Source organism: Oryctolagus cuniculus, chromosome 1, assembly GCF_964237555.1.
Source record: "Oryctolagus cuniculus chromosome 1, mOryCun1.1, whole genome shotgun sequence".
Classification (NCBI taxonomy): domain Eukaryota; kingdom Metazoa; phylum Chordata; class Mammalia; order Lagomorpha; family Leporidae; genus Oryctolagus; species Oryctolagus cuniculus.
The window spans coordinates 79,154,874-79,169,576 of NC_091432.1; the positions used below are offsets into that span (position 1 = coordinate 79,154,874).

General features: G+C 39.3%; 1 protein-coding gene across 2 annotated transcripts in view; it reads right to left on the reverse strand.

Moving 5' to 3' along the window:
- RAB38 (RAB38, member RAS oncogene family) overlaps positions 1-14,703 on the reverse strand; it is a 78,894-nt gene that overhangs the window by 37,079 nt on the left and 27,112 nt on the right. For both annotated transcript variants that reach the window (XM_002708645.5, XM_051850430.2), the window contains exon 2: positions 12,937-13,217. In XM_002708645.5, coding sequence (XP_002708691.2) covers positions 12,937-13,217 — 281 coding nt within the window. The remainder of the gene's footprint in view (positions 1-12,936; positions 13,218-14,703) is intronic.

Genomic DNA, 14,703 nt, shown 5'->3' on the forward strand with positions numbered 1-14,703 from the left:
GATAAAGTTTTATTTTGGTACAAATAATTTTTGAAACACATGCATATAAGAGGTCTTGAAAAAGTTAATGAAAAATGCATATTATGAAAAAATTATGCATAGACTTCACCAAGATAGACTTCTTTGAATTCCATTTTCCCATGAATTTTTTGAAGTACCCTCACGTACTCTTATGTAGATAACTTAGGGTACAAAAGAAAACCTGTCTTAAAAAATAGGGGTTCCTGGGGCCGGCACTGTGGCATAGCGGTTAAAGACACTGCCTGCAGTGCCAGCATCCCATATGGGTGCCGATTTGAACCCCAGCTCTCTGCTATGGCCTGGGAGAGCAGTGGAAGATGGCCCAAGCCCTTGGGCCCCTGTACCCATATGGGAGACCCGGAAGAAGGCTCTTGGCTTTGGATCAGCACAGCTCTGGTCATTGCGGTCATTTGTGGAGTGAACCAGCGTAATGGGAGACCTCTCTGACTCGACCTCTATCTGTAACTCTGTCTTTCAAATAAATAAAATAAATCTTAAAAATAATAGGGGTTCCTAAAGCCTCACTCCACTGCATCCATTACAAAGGAGATACTCTCAGTAGCCCCCTGAGTCTTCCTCCTTCCATGTAGGACTTGTCCATGATGATGCACAGCAAGCAAAGGAAGCCATTTTACTCCCAGGTGGAGATAGGAGTTTTCTCCTTCAAGTGCTCTCACAGCTCCTATGGAAGTCATGTGTTTTTTGGAACCTCACATGCATTTTAGTTATTCATTCACATATGTTTCCTCCCAGGAACCTGAGAACTTCTTTATGAAAAGAAATTGACCTTTATCATCAGTGCCTCAGTGCTAAGCAAAGTGCATACCTGAATAAATGGTAGGCATTCAAAGAATACTTAGGTCATAAATGAATGCATGAATGAACGGTGTCTAACACAATGCATCTTAACCAGGGTGCAAAATCAAAATCACAAAAATCACAAAAGGAATATCTTCTAAAAACGTATATTCTAAGCCCTCCAATGTTTCTGAGAGTAGGAACCAGGTGTCAGCAATTTGAACAAATTCATCAGGTGATGCCAATGCAAAACTCTATCACTGTCATTTGATAAAATATTGGAATTAATATGAAGTCTGGGACTACTTTCTTCAATGAGAATCATCATAAAGCCTCCATGGAATTCTTTTCTTCATTGTAAAAAAAAAAATGACAGCCATTATGTGTGGCTCAAATGATGGTACAGGAAAAACAAATAAGAAACAGAAGTGAAACAAGATTCTGAGAATTTCAGTAAGAGGAAAACTGCTATATTATGGTCCCAGGGTATGAGGGAGGACTATGTCGGATACTCAGATCCACAGGTAAATGATAGAGTTTTTGAGATGCTATATGGCGTTTCCAAGCAAAGAATTTGCACTTCCCAGTCTTGGGCCAAAGACTACTTCCCACACCTTAATATTTCTTGTCTACTTCTCCATCCATGCTACAAGGCATGACAGTCTGTCTATCTGTTGTGCAAAATTGTCTAGAAAGCTTTCTGGATGAAAGGAGTTACATAATGTGGGGTCCTTCAGGGAAATTAATTTTTCTGCTTCTGCAGGGCCTCCTAAGGACAGAAATACCCCTACAAAGAGCAGGGCAAGGGATAATAGAGTAAAAGAACCTTCTAAAGAGGTCCCTGAAGGCAGTGCAGCAAAAAATTCTCACCTTCTCAGTGCAAGCTGTTGTGCTGGGTGCTCACTAGGACTCATAGTGCAGAGCAGGAGACAGGCCCACAATGAATAATTTCACCTAGTGTGATAAGGAAGAGGAGAGAGCAACAGCCGATGCTCAAGCTGAGCCCTGGAGGAAGAGAGACAGGTACATAAAGTGGGAACCATGCTCCTGGCAAGGGGAATTCTGAGGTGTGCAGGGGACTTGCATAGTTCAGCCTCACCATGTGATAAACAGATGGATGAAACGGAGATAGCTTTAGAGCTTTAGAAAGAAATTATGGCTGGAGTTAAAGATCCAGGAGGAAATCTGATGCCAGAAGCAGAATCCAGGTGTATTTAATCATTATTTCAATGGAAATAATGGAAATGGAAGATGTGGGTTATTAGTGAAGGCCAGAGCCACAGTTCAGTCGTGGTCGGCACTCAGCTGTACCCAGCTTTGTTCATACAACCCTTTCATTACTACAGATCCCAGTACCCTACCTGCTTTTCTCACCTTCCATCACTCAACAATCCTACCACGGTTCTTCTGTGCATCAGGTAAAGCCCAAGATAAGTGGGAGCCTCAGGAGTATCCACACTCCTTGAAATTCCAAAATGCAGCACATAGGTCATTTTTCTTAAAAGACTTTTACAGAAGTAATTATGATGGAGATCTGGGAGAGGGTTAACACAGAACATACTACACAGATTTCATAGTGATTCTTCCTGGCTTATAGCTCCTAGCACCCCTGGGCACCAAGGAGTTCACAACACCCTTCTGAACTCTTTCGTCTTTTAGAATAGAATTCCACCTTCTTCCCTTCATTCGCTAACCTTTGCTCTAACAAAACTCATCATTTTCCAGATTTGAACTCCTACTTCGCACCATGCAGAGGTGCAGCACACTCCTGTGAGCACCATCTCCGAATGCACACATTGATTCTCAAAGGGGAAGAATGGGGAGTTAGTCACTGTCTCCACCAAGGCATTTTGCAAAACAATCTGAGGGGAGTGGTTTGTTTTACAAAATTTCCCACTTTCTCCTACCTGATTTGACATTCTAGCCCAACAAATAGCTCTTTACTTAGAAATTCCCTAATTCAAATATAATTTTCCAAATTCACCTTTGAAGAGGACTCAAGATACCATGGGTTAGCTGTAGAACAGAAGCCACATGTCAGCAAGCAAACCTATGAAGGAACTGTGAAATTGTGTGACCAATTTTTTCATGCATGTGTATATTTTTAGAGACACTGTCATTTATTGCATACTAACAACCATACAGGCATTTCATGCCTATTATCGCTGATTGTTAACAACAGCCCTATGAAATATTATCTCTGTTTTCCAAGGAGACAAAAACCCAAACATGATTAAGCGACTGCCCAAAGCTACACAGCCTTATGGCAGAGGCAAGATTCTGACCCATCTATGCCAGGACAAAGCCCATATTTTCCGCAGTCTGTATGAGGGTCCCTCTATATCTCACATTAGTCTTTCTCCGAATTCCATGGTGACCCCACAGCCTCAATCCAGCTGAGAAAAGGCTTATTTTGCTGAGGTCTGCAGGGATGTGGCCATGCAAGACAGACATCATTCTCAGTTTCCTGTGTCTCTAGGCAATGATCACCTATCAGAAGCGAATGTTGAGCAGGGCCATATTGGCCCTATAAATACATAACTCCTACCTGGTGCCAGGCACAAGGGTGGGACAGACGAAGCCCTGAAGAAAATCTGCAAAACCATATGATATGAGTAGGAGGAGAACACAAATTTGTAAAATCTATAGAATTTCCAAAGGCAGAGATAGAAGGGGAAAGTATTCTTGGCAGAAGGAACAGCATGTGAGAAGGCATGAAGTTGAGAAATAACAGAGTGCTGAAAATGCTAACGTTCAACGAGACTGAAGCACGAAGTGGGTGAGGAACAGAGAAGGTAAATCTCTGCAGTGTGTCAAACCAAACCTCTTAGCATAAACCCTTTAGGCTGACAATCCTTAACAGAATACAGAAGTCTGAACCCAAAAACTGAATTAACTTCTTCATGAGTGAATGAAAATCAAAGGACAACCCCACGTGGTTAAAGAAAAAAAAAAAAAACTTAGAACTATTCTTATTATGTCTGTGTCTTTTCCTTAGAGAAATTAAAAAATTCTGATATAAAACATGACAGCTGGGCTTCTGCAACCTCATAATTATTACATTTTTGGTGAACTAAGTCCTTGCTGGGAGTGGGATGTGCAATATAAGGTTTAGCAGTATTCTGGCCTCTACCATTTGAAGTCAGTAGCACCACACACTTCAATTAGTTGTGACAAGCACAATGTGTCTAGAAGTTACCAAATGTGGGAGGGGCAAAATCATCCCTCATTGAGCCCACAATTAAATAATACTGAAAATAATTATCAAAAAATTTATTCTGAGACCAGCACTGTGGCTCAGTGGGTTCAGCTGCTGCCTGCCATCTCCAGCATCCCATATGAGTACTGATTGAAGTCCTGGATGCTCCTCTTCCCATCCATCTCCCTGCTAATGCACCTGGGAATAAGCAGAGGATAAACAAGTATTTGGGCGCCTGGCTCTTGGCTTCAGCCTGATACAGCCCTAGTCATTGAGGCCATTTGGAGAGAGCAGTGGATGGGAGATCTCACTCTCACTTTGATTCTCCTTCTCTGTCTCTGTAGCTGGGCCTTTCAAATACAAATGTAAATCCTAGGTTTAAAAAAAATTAGTTCTGTGCCCTACTGAGCCTGGCCTTTCCTGGGAGGTGAGGTCTGTCTTGATACTCTTTGAAAACAGAGTCCTTGTAGACCTGTTCTCATGAGCCTTGGAGGGAGGCAACAACCAGGAGCTTATCTCTGAGTCCACGTACGCTTGATTTCTGAAGACTCCTTATTGTTAGAACTAGGATTCTTTCTACATTTCTTTTCTCATACACAGTGCTGGGCTTCATTGGATGTCAGTATAGACAAAGAACATGGACTACATTCCATATGAGGAGAAAATCATGGACAAAAGCACAGAACTAAAGACAAAACAAGTGTCTGGTGATGAATGGAGAAAAGTACACTAGAGAAAAGGTGCCTCTCTTTTCATTCCTCTCAACAAGTTCATTTGTATTACTCCATTTTGTAACTTTTTCTATGGACAAGACCTATTTACACATCTACTTCTGTCTCATTAGACTGTTCTAGAGACCAGAGATCACATTTTATTCATGTATTTATTTGTATTTACTCCTGTATTTATTTGAGTCCCTGGTCTCCTGTGTATCACTTGCTCAATAGTCATTTATTATATAAGATCAGATTGGGAAAAGATATGAGATAGTACAGTGAGATAGTTGGGCAGTGAAGTCATACTTTGGGATTACATTTGGCTTGGGATCTCAACTGTATCATATATCAACTATGAGATCCTGAGCTAGTCATTTCTACCCTTGGGTTTAAACTTTAACCCCTTACCTGTAAACAGGAAAACAATAGAATTTATCTTACAAGGTATGCAAAGTCACTAGTGCCACAGTTCCTAGTTAAAGAAAGCTGATCTGGGGCAGCACTGTGGCATAGTGGGTAAAGCCACTGCCTACAGTGCTGGCATCCCATATGGGCACCAGTTCAAGTCCCACCTGCTCCACTTCTGATCCAGCTCTCTGCTATTGCCTGAGGAAGCAGTAGAAGATGGCCTAAGTCCTTGGGTCCCTGCACCTGTGTGGGAGACCCGGAAGATCCTCCTGGCTCCTGGCTTCAGATTGGCTCAGCTCTGGCCATTGTGGCCATCTGGGGAGTGAACCAGCACATGGAAGACCTCTCTCTCTCTCTCTCTCTATGCCTGTCCTCTCTGTAAATCTTTCAAATAAAATAAATAAATCTTTTTAAAAAAAGGCATTACTGGCAAACTTTAAAGAGGAAAAAAGATGGTAAAGAACTAAGGCCTCTATTACAAGTACTCAATTCTTTTTTTTTTTTTTTTTTTTTTTTGACAGGCAGAGTTAGACAGTGAGAGAGAGAGAGACAGAGAGAAAGGTCTTCCTTCTGTTGGTTCACCCTCCAAATGGCTGCTATGGCAGGCACGCTGCGCTGATCCGAAGCCAGGAGCTAGGTGCTTCCTCCTGGTCTCCCATGCGGGTGCAGGGCCCAAGCACTTGGACCATCCTCCACTGCACTCCCAGGCCACAGCAGAGAGCTGGACAGGAAGAGGAGCAACTGGAACAGAACCAGCGCCCCGACGGGGACTAGAACCCGGACTGCCGGCACCGCAGTCGGAGGATTAGCCTAGTGAGCCGTGGCGCCAGCCACAAGAACTCAATTCTGTAGCTACAACAGGAAAGCAATCATCAATAACATGGAAATCCATGAGCAATGCTCTATTCAAAAAAAACTTCATTTATAATATAAAGTACAGGCCGTAATTGGTTCACCATTCCAAGGTGTCCAAATTTGAATCATTAAAAAGTGGTGCCTATGGAACACTCTTGAACTACGCAGAGACTAAATGAAGTAATTCCTTGGGCAGGTTGAATATTTTGCAGCATGAAGCAGACTCCTATGGACAAAGTCAAGGGATGAGTTATCATGATTGTCCAAGCATAAGACAGAAAGTACTTGAGCACTAAGTCATGAAAATATGAATCATGCAGGATAGAATGACATATGTAACACCTGGCCTCCTACATACCATGCTATAGTTATATCCTCTGATGATTCATTTCTATTTTCCTATAACATTTCAATTATAGTTAGATCTCAGAATAGGAAATTATAAGCTTTGACCTAGAGAGCCTCTAGGGAATCAATTAGCTAAAGATAAAAATAAATATGTTATAATTTACTTATACTGAGCCTTATGATGAGTAGCTTGAGTGTGAGATTCTGGTACTTAAGCTATTTTCCACTTCTGGAAACGATTTCCATTTTTCATGCAGGGCATTAAGAACGTGTCAGAAGCAATGATTCAAACAGTTGTACTATAGACGGGTGGACATTATGTGAAATGATCATGACTATTAAACGTAGTCATAATTTCCTTTAAATTATGCCTTATAACTTCGCTCTGATTCTAGATTCCACATTTGGCCCTTATTTTAATGACTCCAAGTACAACTAGCAGTAATCAGATCAGCTAAAAATAAAGGGTTACATGTGCTACGGCTGCGTAAGTCAGTGCAGGCATGTCCTACAGTCCCATCTAAATTTTTGGTGTATATTTTCCACAACAATAGGCTAAGAAAAACAAACACCTTTCTTTGAACACAGAAGTGGATTAATACACATTATCCAAAGCACAGACGCAGAAACAAGTCACTCACTATAAATTGCGTTAACGAATCCGTTACAGACTGTCAAGAATTTTTTCATGGTTTGCCATTTGAAAAAAAGAAATGATCAGTGATGAGTGTAGTTTCCAAATTTTTAATGAATTTTAAAATAAAATAACATCATATATTCAATCCATTAAAAATTGAATTACAATAACTACCTACCCATACCCAAGGACAATTATCAATGCAGTTGCAGTTTGTGTAAATGCATTATCTTTTCTCACTATATATTTTCTAGAAGCCTATAAAAATAAATGATGTGTGATACTATCCTTCAAGCAGCTTCTTGAAAAATAACCACTTCTTAACTGTCATATACTTTAGCTTGCAGAACAATTTAAAGATAATAATAATAAAAAGATCTCACTAAATTCAACGAAAACGGATAATTTCCCCTTGGCAAAAGAATTCCAGGCCAACATTTCCTAACTATTTTACACTGTTCTGCTAGTGTTTGACATGGCCAAACCATTTAGGAACTACTGCATGGTATAGTTTCCTGTAGGAGGAAATAGTTACAAAAAAAAGTAGGACATATAATCAATATAGAAATCCATACTTACTATAGGGCAAGTTGTCATTTTGAAACATTAATATATAAAGAATAAAAGGTGTATGTTAGAATCCAAGAAATAAGGTTATAACTCAACAATTTATGATAGACATCAAAATAACTAGAAAATAGGAAGCCAAAAGTTCCCAATACTGAGACATGACAAGTGTTTGAGGGCATAGAAATGCTAATAATTTCAATGTTGTACAAATATGTCAAATTTTTATACTGTTTCCCAAGAGATACTGCAGATTGTTTCTGATACTGCAGATTGTTTCTGTGATTGTGATTCTTGTCCCCATTATTGTAAAGACGGAATTTGTTCCATTAATTCCCACGCATACAGGCATTTTCTTAATGTCCTGTTTCAAAACAAGACTGTAACCGAACCTTTGCACTTGAATTACTTGAACAGCAAGATGTAGTAGAATGAAACAGAATAAGATATAGAAACAGACCCTTCCATTAAAATGCAGCTGGCGTGTGCATCAGAGCCAGAGAGAGTGAAGCCTAGATCAACACATGAGCTGTGGGTATAGACAAGAAGAAAGTGTGTGATTGTGTGTGTGTGTTGGGGCGGGGATGAGAACAGATTTAATGCATCTTAGAATCCTACATTCATTATTCCTGAACATTCACAACAACTCTAAAGGTGGGTAGGTATGATTAGATGGTATATCTCAAAAGAGCATCTGATGAAAGTTAAGGCAGTGGATACAAAGAAAGCAGCAGGTAAATTGGTCAGCAGGAAGCAAGGACCAGTTAACCTCTGATGGGCCCAGAGGATAGAACTACAAACTTCAGGGATGCATTAGCAAGAGTATGGCAGTGCCCACAACTTAAAGAGACAGATATACCAAAACATATTATAAATACTCTTAGAAACAGAAATATATAAAAGTTCATCAGGGGTGAGATTTTAGCCCAGCAGTAAAGGCACCACTTTGGACACCTGCATCCCTTGTTCCACCATCTGCACTTGAGTCTCAGCTCTGCTTCGAATTACAGCTTCCTGTTAATGTGCACCCTGTAAGGCAAGATGATGATTCAAATACTTAGGACCCTGCCACCCACTTGGACTATCCAGATTTAATTCCTGGCTCCAGGCTGTTGTGTGCATTTCAGGGACAGAACCAGTCGATAGAACTTTCTCTTTCTCACTCTCTTTCTCTGTCTCTCATTCCTTTCCTTTTTTTTTTAAACGATTTTTTGACTTTTTTTATTTTTAACTTTTATTTAATGAATATAAATTTCCAAAGTACAGCTTATGGATTACAATGGCTTCCCCTCCATAACGTCCCTCCCACCCGCAACCCTCCCCTTTCCCACTCCCTCTCCCCTTCCATTCACATCAAGATTCATTTTCATTTCTCTTTATATACAGAAGATCAGTTTAGCATACATTAAGTAAAGATTTCAACAGTTTGCTCCCACACAGAAACATAAAGTGAAAAATACTGTTTGAGTACTAGTTATAGCATTAAATCTCAATGTACAGCACATTAAGGACAGAGATCCTACATGAAGAGTAAGTGCACAGTGACTCCTGTTGTTGATTTAACAAATTGACACTCTTGTTTATGGCCTCAGTAATCACCCTAGGCTCTTGTCATGAGCTGCCAATGCTATGGAAGCCCCCTGAGTTCACCGACTCTGATCATATTTAGACAAGGCCATAGTCAAAGTGGAAGTTCTCTCCTCCCTTCAGAGAAAGGTACCTCCTTCTTTGATGACCGGTTCTTTTCACTGGGATTTCACTCGCGGAGATCTTTCATTTAGTTGTTTTTTTGTTTTTTTTTTTTTCCAGAGTGTCTTGGCTTTCCATGCCTGAGATACTCTCATGGGCTTTTCAGCCAGATCCACATGCCTTAAGGGCTGATTCTGAGGCCAGAGTCTCACTTCCTTTCTAAGGAGATTTCCATCATTAAAATGTAGCTATGATTAGAATGTAAATGTATTTAGCTACTGACTAGAGATATATGATGGCCCTAGTTACACATTGCCTACAGAATTTACAGGTGAAATCCAAGGAAAAATAGCTGAGAAAGGAAAGTAATTCAAAGGTTGGAAACTTGATTTAGGAAATAATATTTTTATTTCCTTTCCTTTGGTTTTAATATTGGAAGGGAGGATCTGAAAAATCAGATACACCAGAATACATTTAATTTTTGCTTATTCTCTCTTAATTCACTAGCCAGACAAGGGCTACTATGATTGTCTCTACAATAGTAACAGGCATGAAAACCCACAGAAAGTTGTTATAGAAGATCAAAGAGTAAGAGGGAAAAGTCCGTCAACAGCAGCATCAACAGCAAGCTAGAGGCAGGTTTCAATGACAAACTCCTCTAATACCCTACCAGTTTCAGCTTGAGAGATGGCCAAGCTGATGATGATACCCAAAGGATTACACAGGATGTGTCAATAAGGACAAAGCCACAGGCTGTAGGTTTTGGCTCTTAAGAAGTTCTGGAGACTTACAAAGAGAAAAGCAGATGTTTATCATCAGATTATGACGTCACTCAAGAAGACTCTAAATGTTAACAGATTCCTTTTATAAGAGAAAGATCTCTATGGGAAATTTTCCTGACCTGAAATGTGTCCAAAGAATGAATCAATCACCCACAAACGCTGCCATCTTAACTTCAGGCGGACAGTTTGATCTGGGTCTCAGTTTGTAAATGTTGTAACACTACACTCAGAAAGTTAGCAGAGCTTTATCAAGATCTTTACAAAAGACTTTGAACAGTTTGACACTCCAGTTTGTCAATGGTGCATTATTATTCCTGAGCTTTTAGATGCTGACTTGGAATACTAACCTGGCTCTGGCAAGCCCTTTTCATTAGGACACTCAGAAGGGCAACCTAACTAACAGTGTGTTTTTGAGGGAAAGGGGATGTTGACTGTGGGCTCCACCCTTTACAAAGAAGTCTTGTCCTCTCAGTTATATTAGCTTGTCAAATTCCATTCTACCTCTCCCATACTGTAAAAAAACATCTCTTCAAAGTTCACACTTGTGGAGATTGGGAGGAATAGAAAGCCAATATCTACGGATGGGGGTTAGCCAGTTTTAAGTGAATGAACGTTGTGTCTCTAAGTAGACAGAGTTTGATACTTCAGTGGTTGAAGAAGGAAAAATGGCAAAAAAAATAAATAAATAGACATGTTCATAAGATCCTTTGTTCCACAGTATTTCGGTCCTCCCCACAATTCATAGACCACTTCCTTTCTTCCCTCTAGTTTCTTGTTAGCACTTAACCAGTATCTTACACACTATATATTTTACTTACTCTGTATCCACAAAAGCCAAGAGTCCATCTGTTTTGGAAGTTATGGTATTCCCAGTGCCTGGACGACTTGTCCAGCACATAATAGGTATTCAATAATATTTGCTGAATGAATGAATAACTAAAGATTTCCCTCCCCATATATTCAGCCTAGTTTGTCCTTAAGATTTAAATGAATCAACTGAGATAAGTTCTCCAAAACCCTACTCTTTCCCTCCCAGGGTTGAAAGCTTCTGGACTGGAGAGTGACTCCATTTGGAAGAAAGCAATTTGAAGGAATATGAAGGTGCTAAAGAGTGGGAACAGCATGTGGCTTAGAGAAAAGAGCAATAGGAGAATTCACTCATGTTTTGGAATTTTAAGAAGTCAAGTTAATATCCAAGAAAGAGTATCAGACCAAAAAAAATTAATTGTTACATTTCCATAACTTTATCATGCCTGTGAGTTCTTCTGTACCTATCTACTTTTAGTGCAATAAATCCTCAAACAGATGAACTAAAATGGTCAATGGCAGCTAAGAAATAGTAAATTGTGGAACTATGGCCTGAACACAAGGAAGAGTCTTAACAATGGAGAGAAATAAAGGACTTTTGAAAGGAAACAAGGAAGAAAAGCACACAGGTACACTGGAGCCTCAGAAGGAAGACAGTAGCAGCACCTGAGGAATAACAATTTCCCAGATGTGAACATAGATGATGACAGCACAGAGAGAGGGCAGGCATTCAGATTCTCTATGAAAGCGACAATAGAACATAGCAACTCTGACAAGAAAAGTGACACTACCACCGTCTCTTCTTTCTCCATCATCTCCCAGAACAAGAAGTTGCTTAATTCTGCTGAGTTTTGCACTTTAATGATGTTCTCAAGCACATTTTTTTTTCCTTAACCGTCTGGTCACCATACTAGGCAAGCCCTCATTGGCTTCCCACAGTAACAGATGTCAGTGTACCTCTCATATGAAAACAGGTTACCTCCATCCAATCTATCTTTCCGTAATCTCCAGGGCAAACTGGACCATTCTACTGTCCCTTGTAAAGCCCGTTAGAGGCTCCTCTTCAGCCCTCCTGAATGATGTTCATTCAAGTTATAATTGCAAAGCACCCTCTAATGATAAGCTTAAGAGTTAAAATGTGAATAAGGTTTAAATGTGAACACAACTATAGAGAGGGTATTTATCTTGTTCTTAGCTGACTCCTCCAAATAGCATAGTGCCTATCCATCACAAATACTTAATATTTCTGTTTCACAAGGAAATAAAAGTAGAAAAAGTCATGATACAAAACTGTATGAATATTGCAATTCTAATAATATAAAACATTTATAGGCAAGTAGAAAACATCAAGAAAACATGATAAAACTTATTTTATTTATCCTTTGTTATCTTCAAAATACCATGAGTATATTTTTCTCTGATACTAAGGTATAAAAATAGAAGCAAACAAAAAGAGGAGAAAAAAAAAAAAAAAAACATGCACCTAGCAAATAAGACAGTTGCACAAGGCTTAATGGAAACTTTGATTCCCTAATCTTGTTACATGGAATCCTTCATCTTCCAGCCCTGCCTCTGCCCCCATCTCCTTCTACTTTTCTGCTGTTCCACATCTGCACTACTCTCTCACCTCACTATTTCATTAATCCCAATTTGGTATTTCTATGTTCTGATCATGTATTATTTTAAAGGACAAAGCACAATGCATGATGTACAGGTCACTATATTAAATGTTAATGGTGTAAATTTATAAATAAAGCAATAACATTGAATGTGAGGCTTACTTCTTTCATATACTATAAAATCATCTTTAATAGGTTTGTTGTGAGCACTAAATGATGAAGTACCCCAAAAGTGAACAGTTATTAAGTATTATCAGTGTGACCAAGAGCAAATTGCTTTGCTTCCTTAGCCAGAATCATCTTAAATTGTGGACAATAATTCCTGCCTTGCACACTCATTGCTTTGAGATGAGAAAAAACCCAAAGCAGTTTGGAAACAATAAATCACAAGGCAAACACATATTATTATCATGATGTGGATGACAATGATTATGTGCCCTTTTCTTGTGAATCATCACTATAATAAGCTTACCCTTTAATGTCTTATTACCTTTGCTGATGTTTCAAACCATCCTACGAAACCATGCTCCTTGCAGAATTGGTCCATCTTGAGGCCATTGTTCATGAGCACATCCTTCGCCTGATCACATTTATTGGCCAACAAAACCACTGAAACTGGTTTGCCATTAGGGAGAGTTAACTTTGAGTCCAAATCATTTTTCCACTTTGCCACTGCTTCAAATGTGGCTGGTCTGGTGACATCAAAAACAATAAATGCACCCATAGCTTCTCGGTAGTAGACCCTGGTCATATTTCCAAATCTCTCTTGACCTGTTAATAAAAAGAAATAGAAATAAAAAAACTTAGCATAATTGTAGACTGATTCATATATTGGAACTTCATAATGTCTCCAGTATGAGCAGGTCATTCAGTAAAGTGTTTCGTTGGTAGTCTTTAAAGAATTAGTTAAGGGGAAGGACTTTTGGCATGGTAAGTTAAGCCTCTGCAACCCATTTTGGAGTGCTGATTGAAGTCCTGGCTCCTCTGCTTCCAATCAGTTTCCTGCTAGCGCATTCTGGGAGACAGCTGATGATGGCTCAGGTACTTGAGTTCCTGCCACCCACGTGGCCAGAAGAAACTGGGAATTCCTGGCTTTGGCTTGACCCAGCCCTAGCTGTTGCTGGCATCTGGGAAATGAACCAAAGGATGGAAGAACTCTCTTTCTCTCTCACTTTCTGTCACTGTACCTTTCAAGCAGATAAAAGTAAAATAAGAAACAAGCATTTAAAGGGTAAAAAATTGTAAAACATAAACAATCAGATAAATACATATCTTTGAGTACAGAAGGGAATTCATTTGTTTAAAAAACATGTATTGAGAACTTTCAGTGTTCCATGTAATGTTTTAGAACTGTGCTAAAACAATAGCCCACGAGCCATGTGCGTATATTTAAATTTAATTAAGTTCAACTAAATAAAATGTAGAATTCCTCCTTCATATTACTTAGCTATGCTTGAAATGTTCAGCAATCACATGTGAGTATTATATAAGGTGATACCAAAATAGAGCATTTCTATCACCACAAATGTTCTATTGGGCAACACTGATCCAAACACTTGAAGTTCAGTCATTAAAACATGAAAATCTTTATCTCCATGGAGCTTCCATTTTAGCAGAAAAAGTGATTATAAATAATAAATATAATATCTAAATATACACTATGTTAAAAAGGCATCCACAGTCTTCTCCAGTGAAAGGCAATAATAGCTAGCATTCATTGTATATTTACCAACCATCAGAACTGTAATTTCTATAAATGATCATCAAGCTACAACTACAATCCCCATTTTAAAATGAGGAAATTGATACTTAGAGAGGCTAAGTAACTTCCTCAAATTATATATTGAAAAATCATACATCAAACCTGAACTATTTGAATCCAGAATCCACCATCATTTATCAATGTCAAATATTCTCAACTACTAAACTATAGTTTTGTACTATTTCTTTCCAGGTTTCTGTATCAAGAGCCTCCCATTCAATAAGGTTGAACAGATATTTCACATCTACTATATTGATTCCTGACTCTAGGCTACAGGCTTGGAATGCAGCAGGGGAGGCAGGCGTTTTGTTGAGGCAGGTTAAGCTGCCTCTTGGGTTGCCCACATCCCAAATCAGAGTGCCAATTTGAGTCCTTACTGCTACACTTCCGATCCTGCTTCTTGGAATGAAACGTGGGAGGCAGCGGATGATGGCCCACGTGCTTGCACACTGACTCCCACATGGAAGACCTGATGGAGTACTGAGCTCCTGGTTT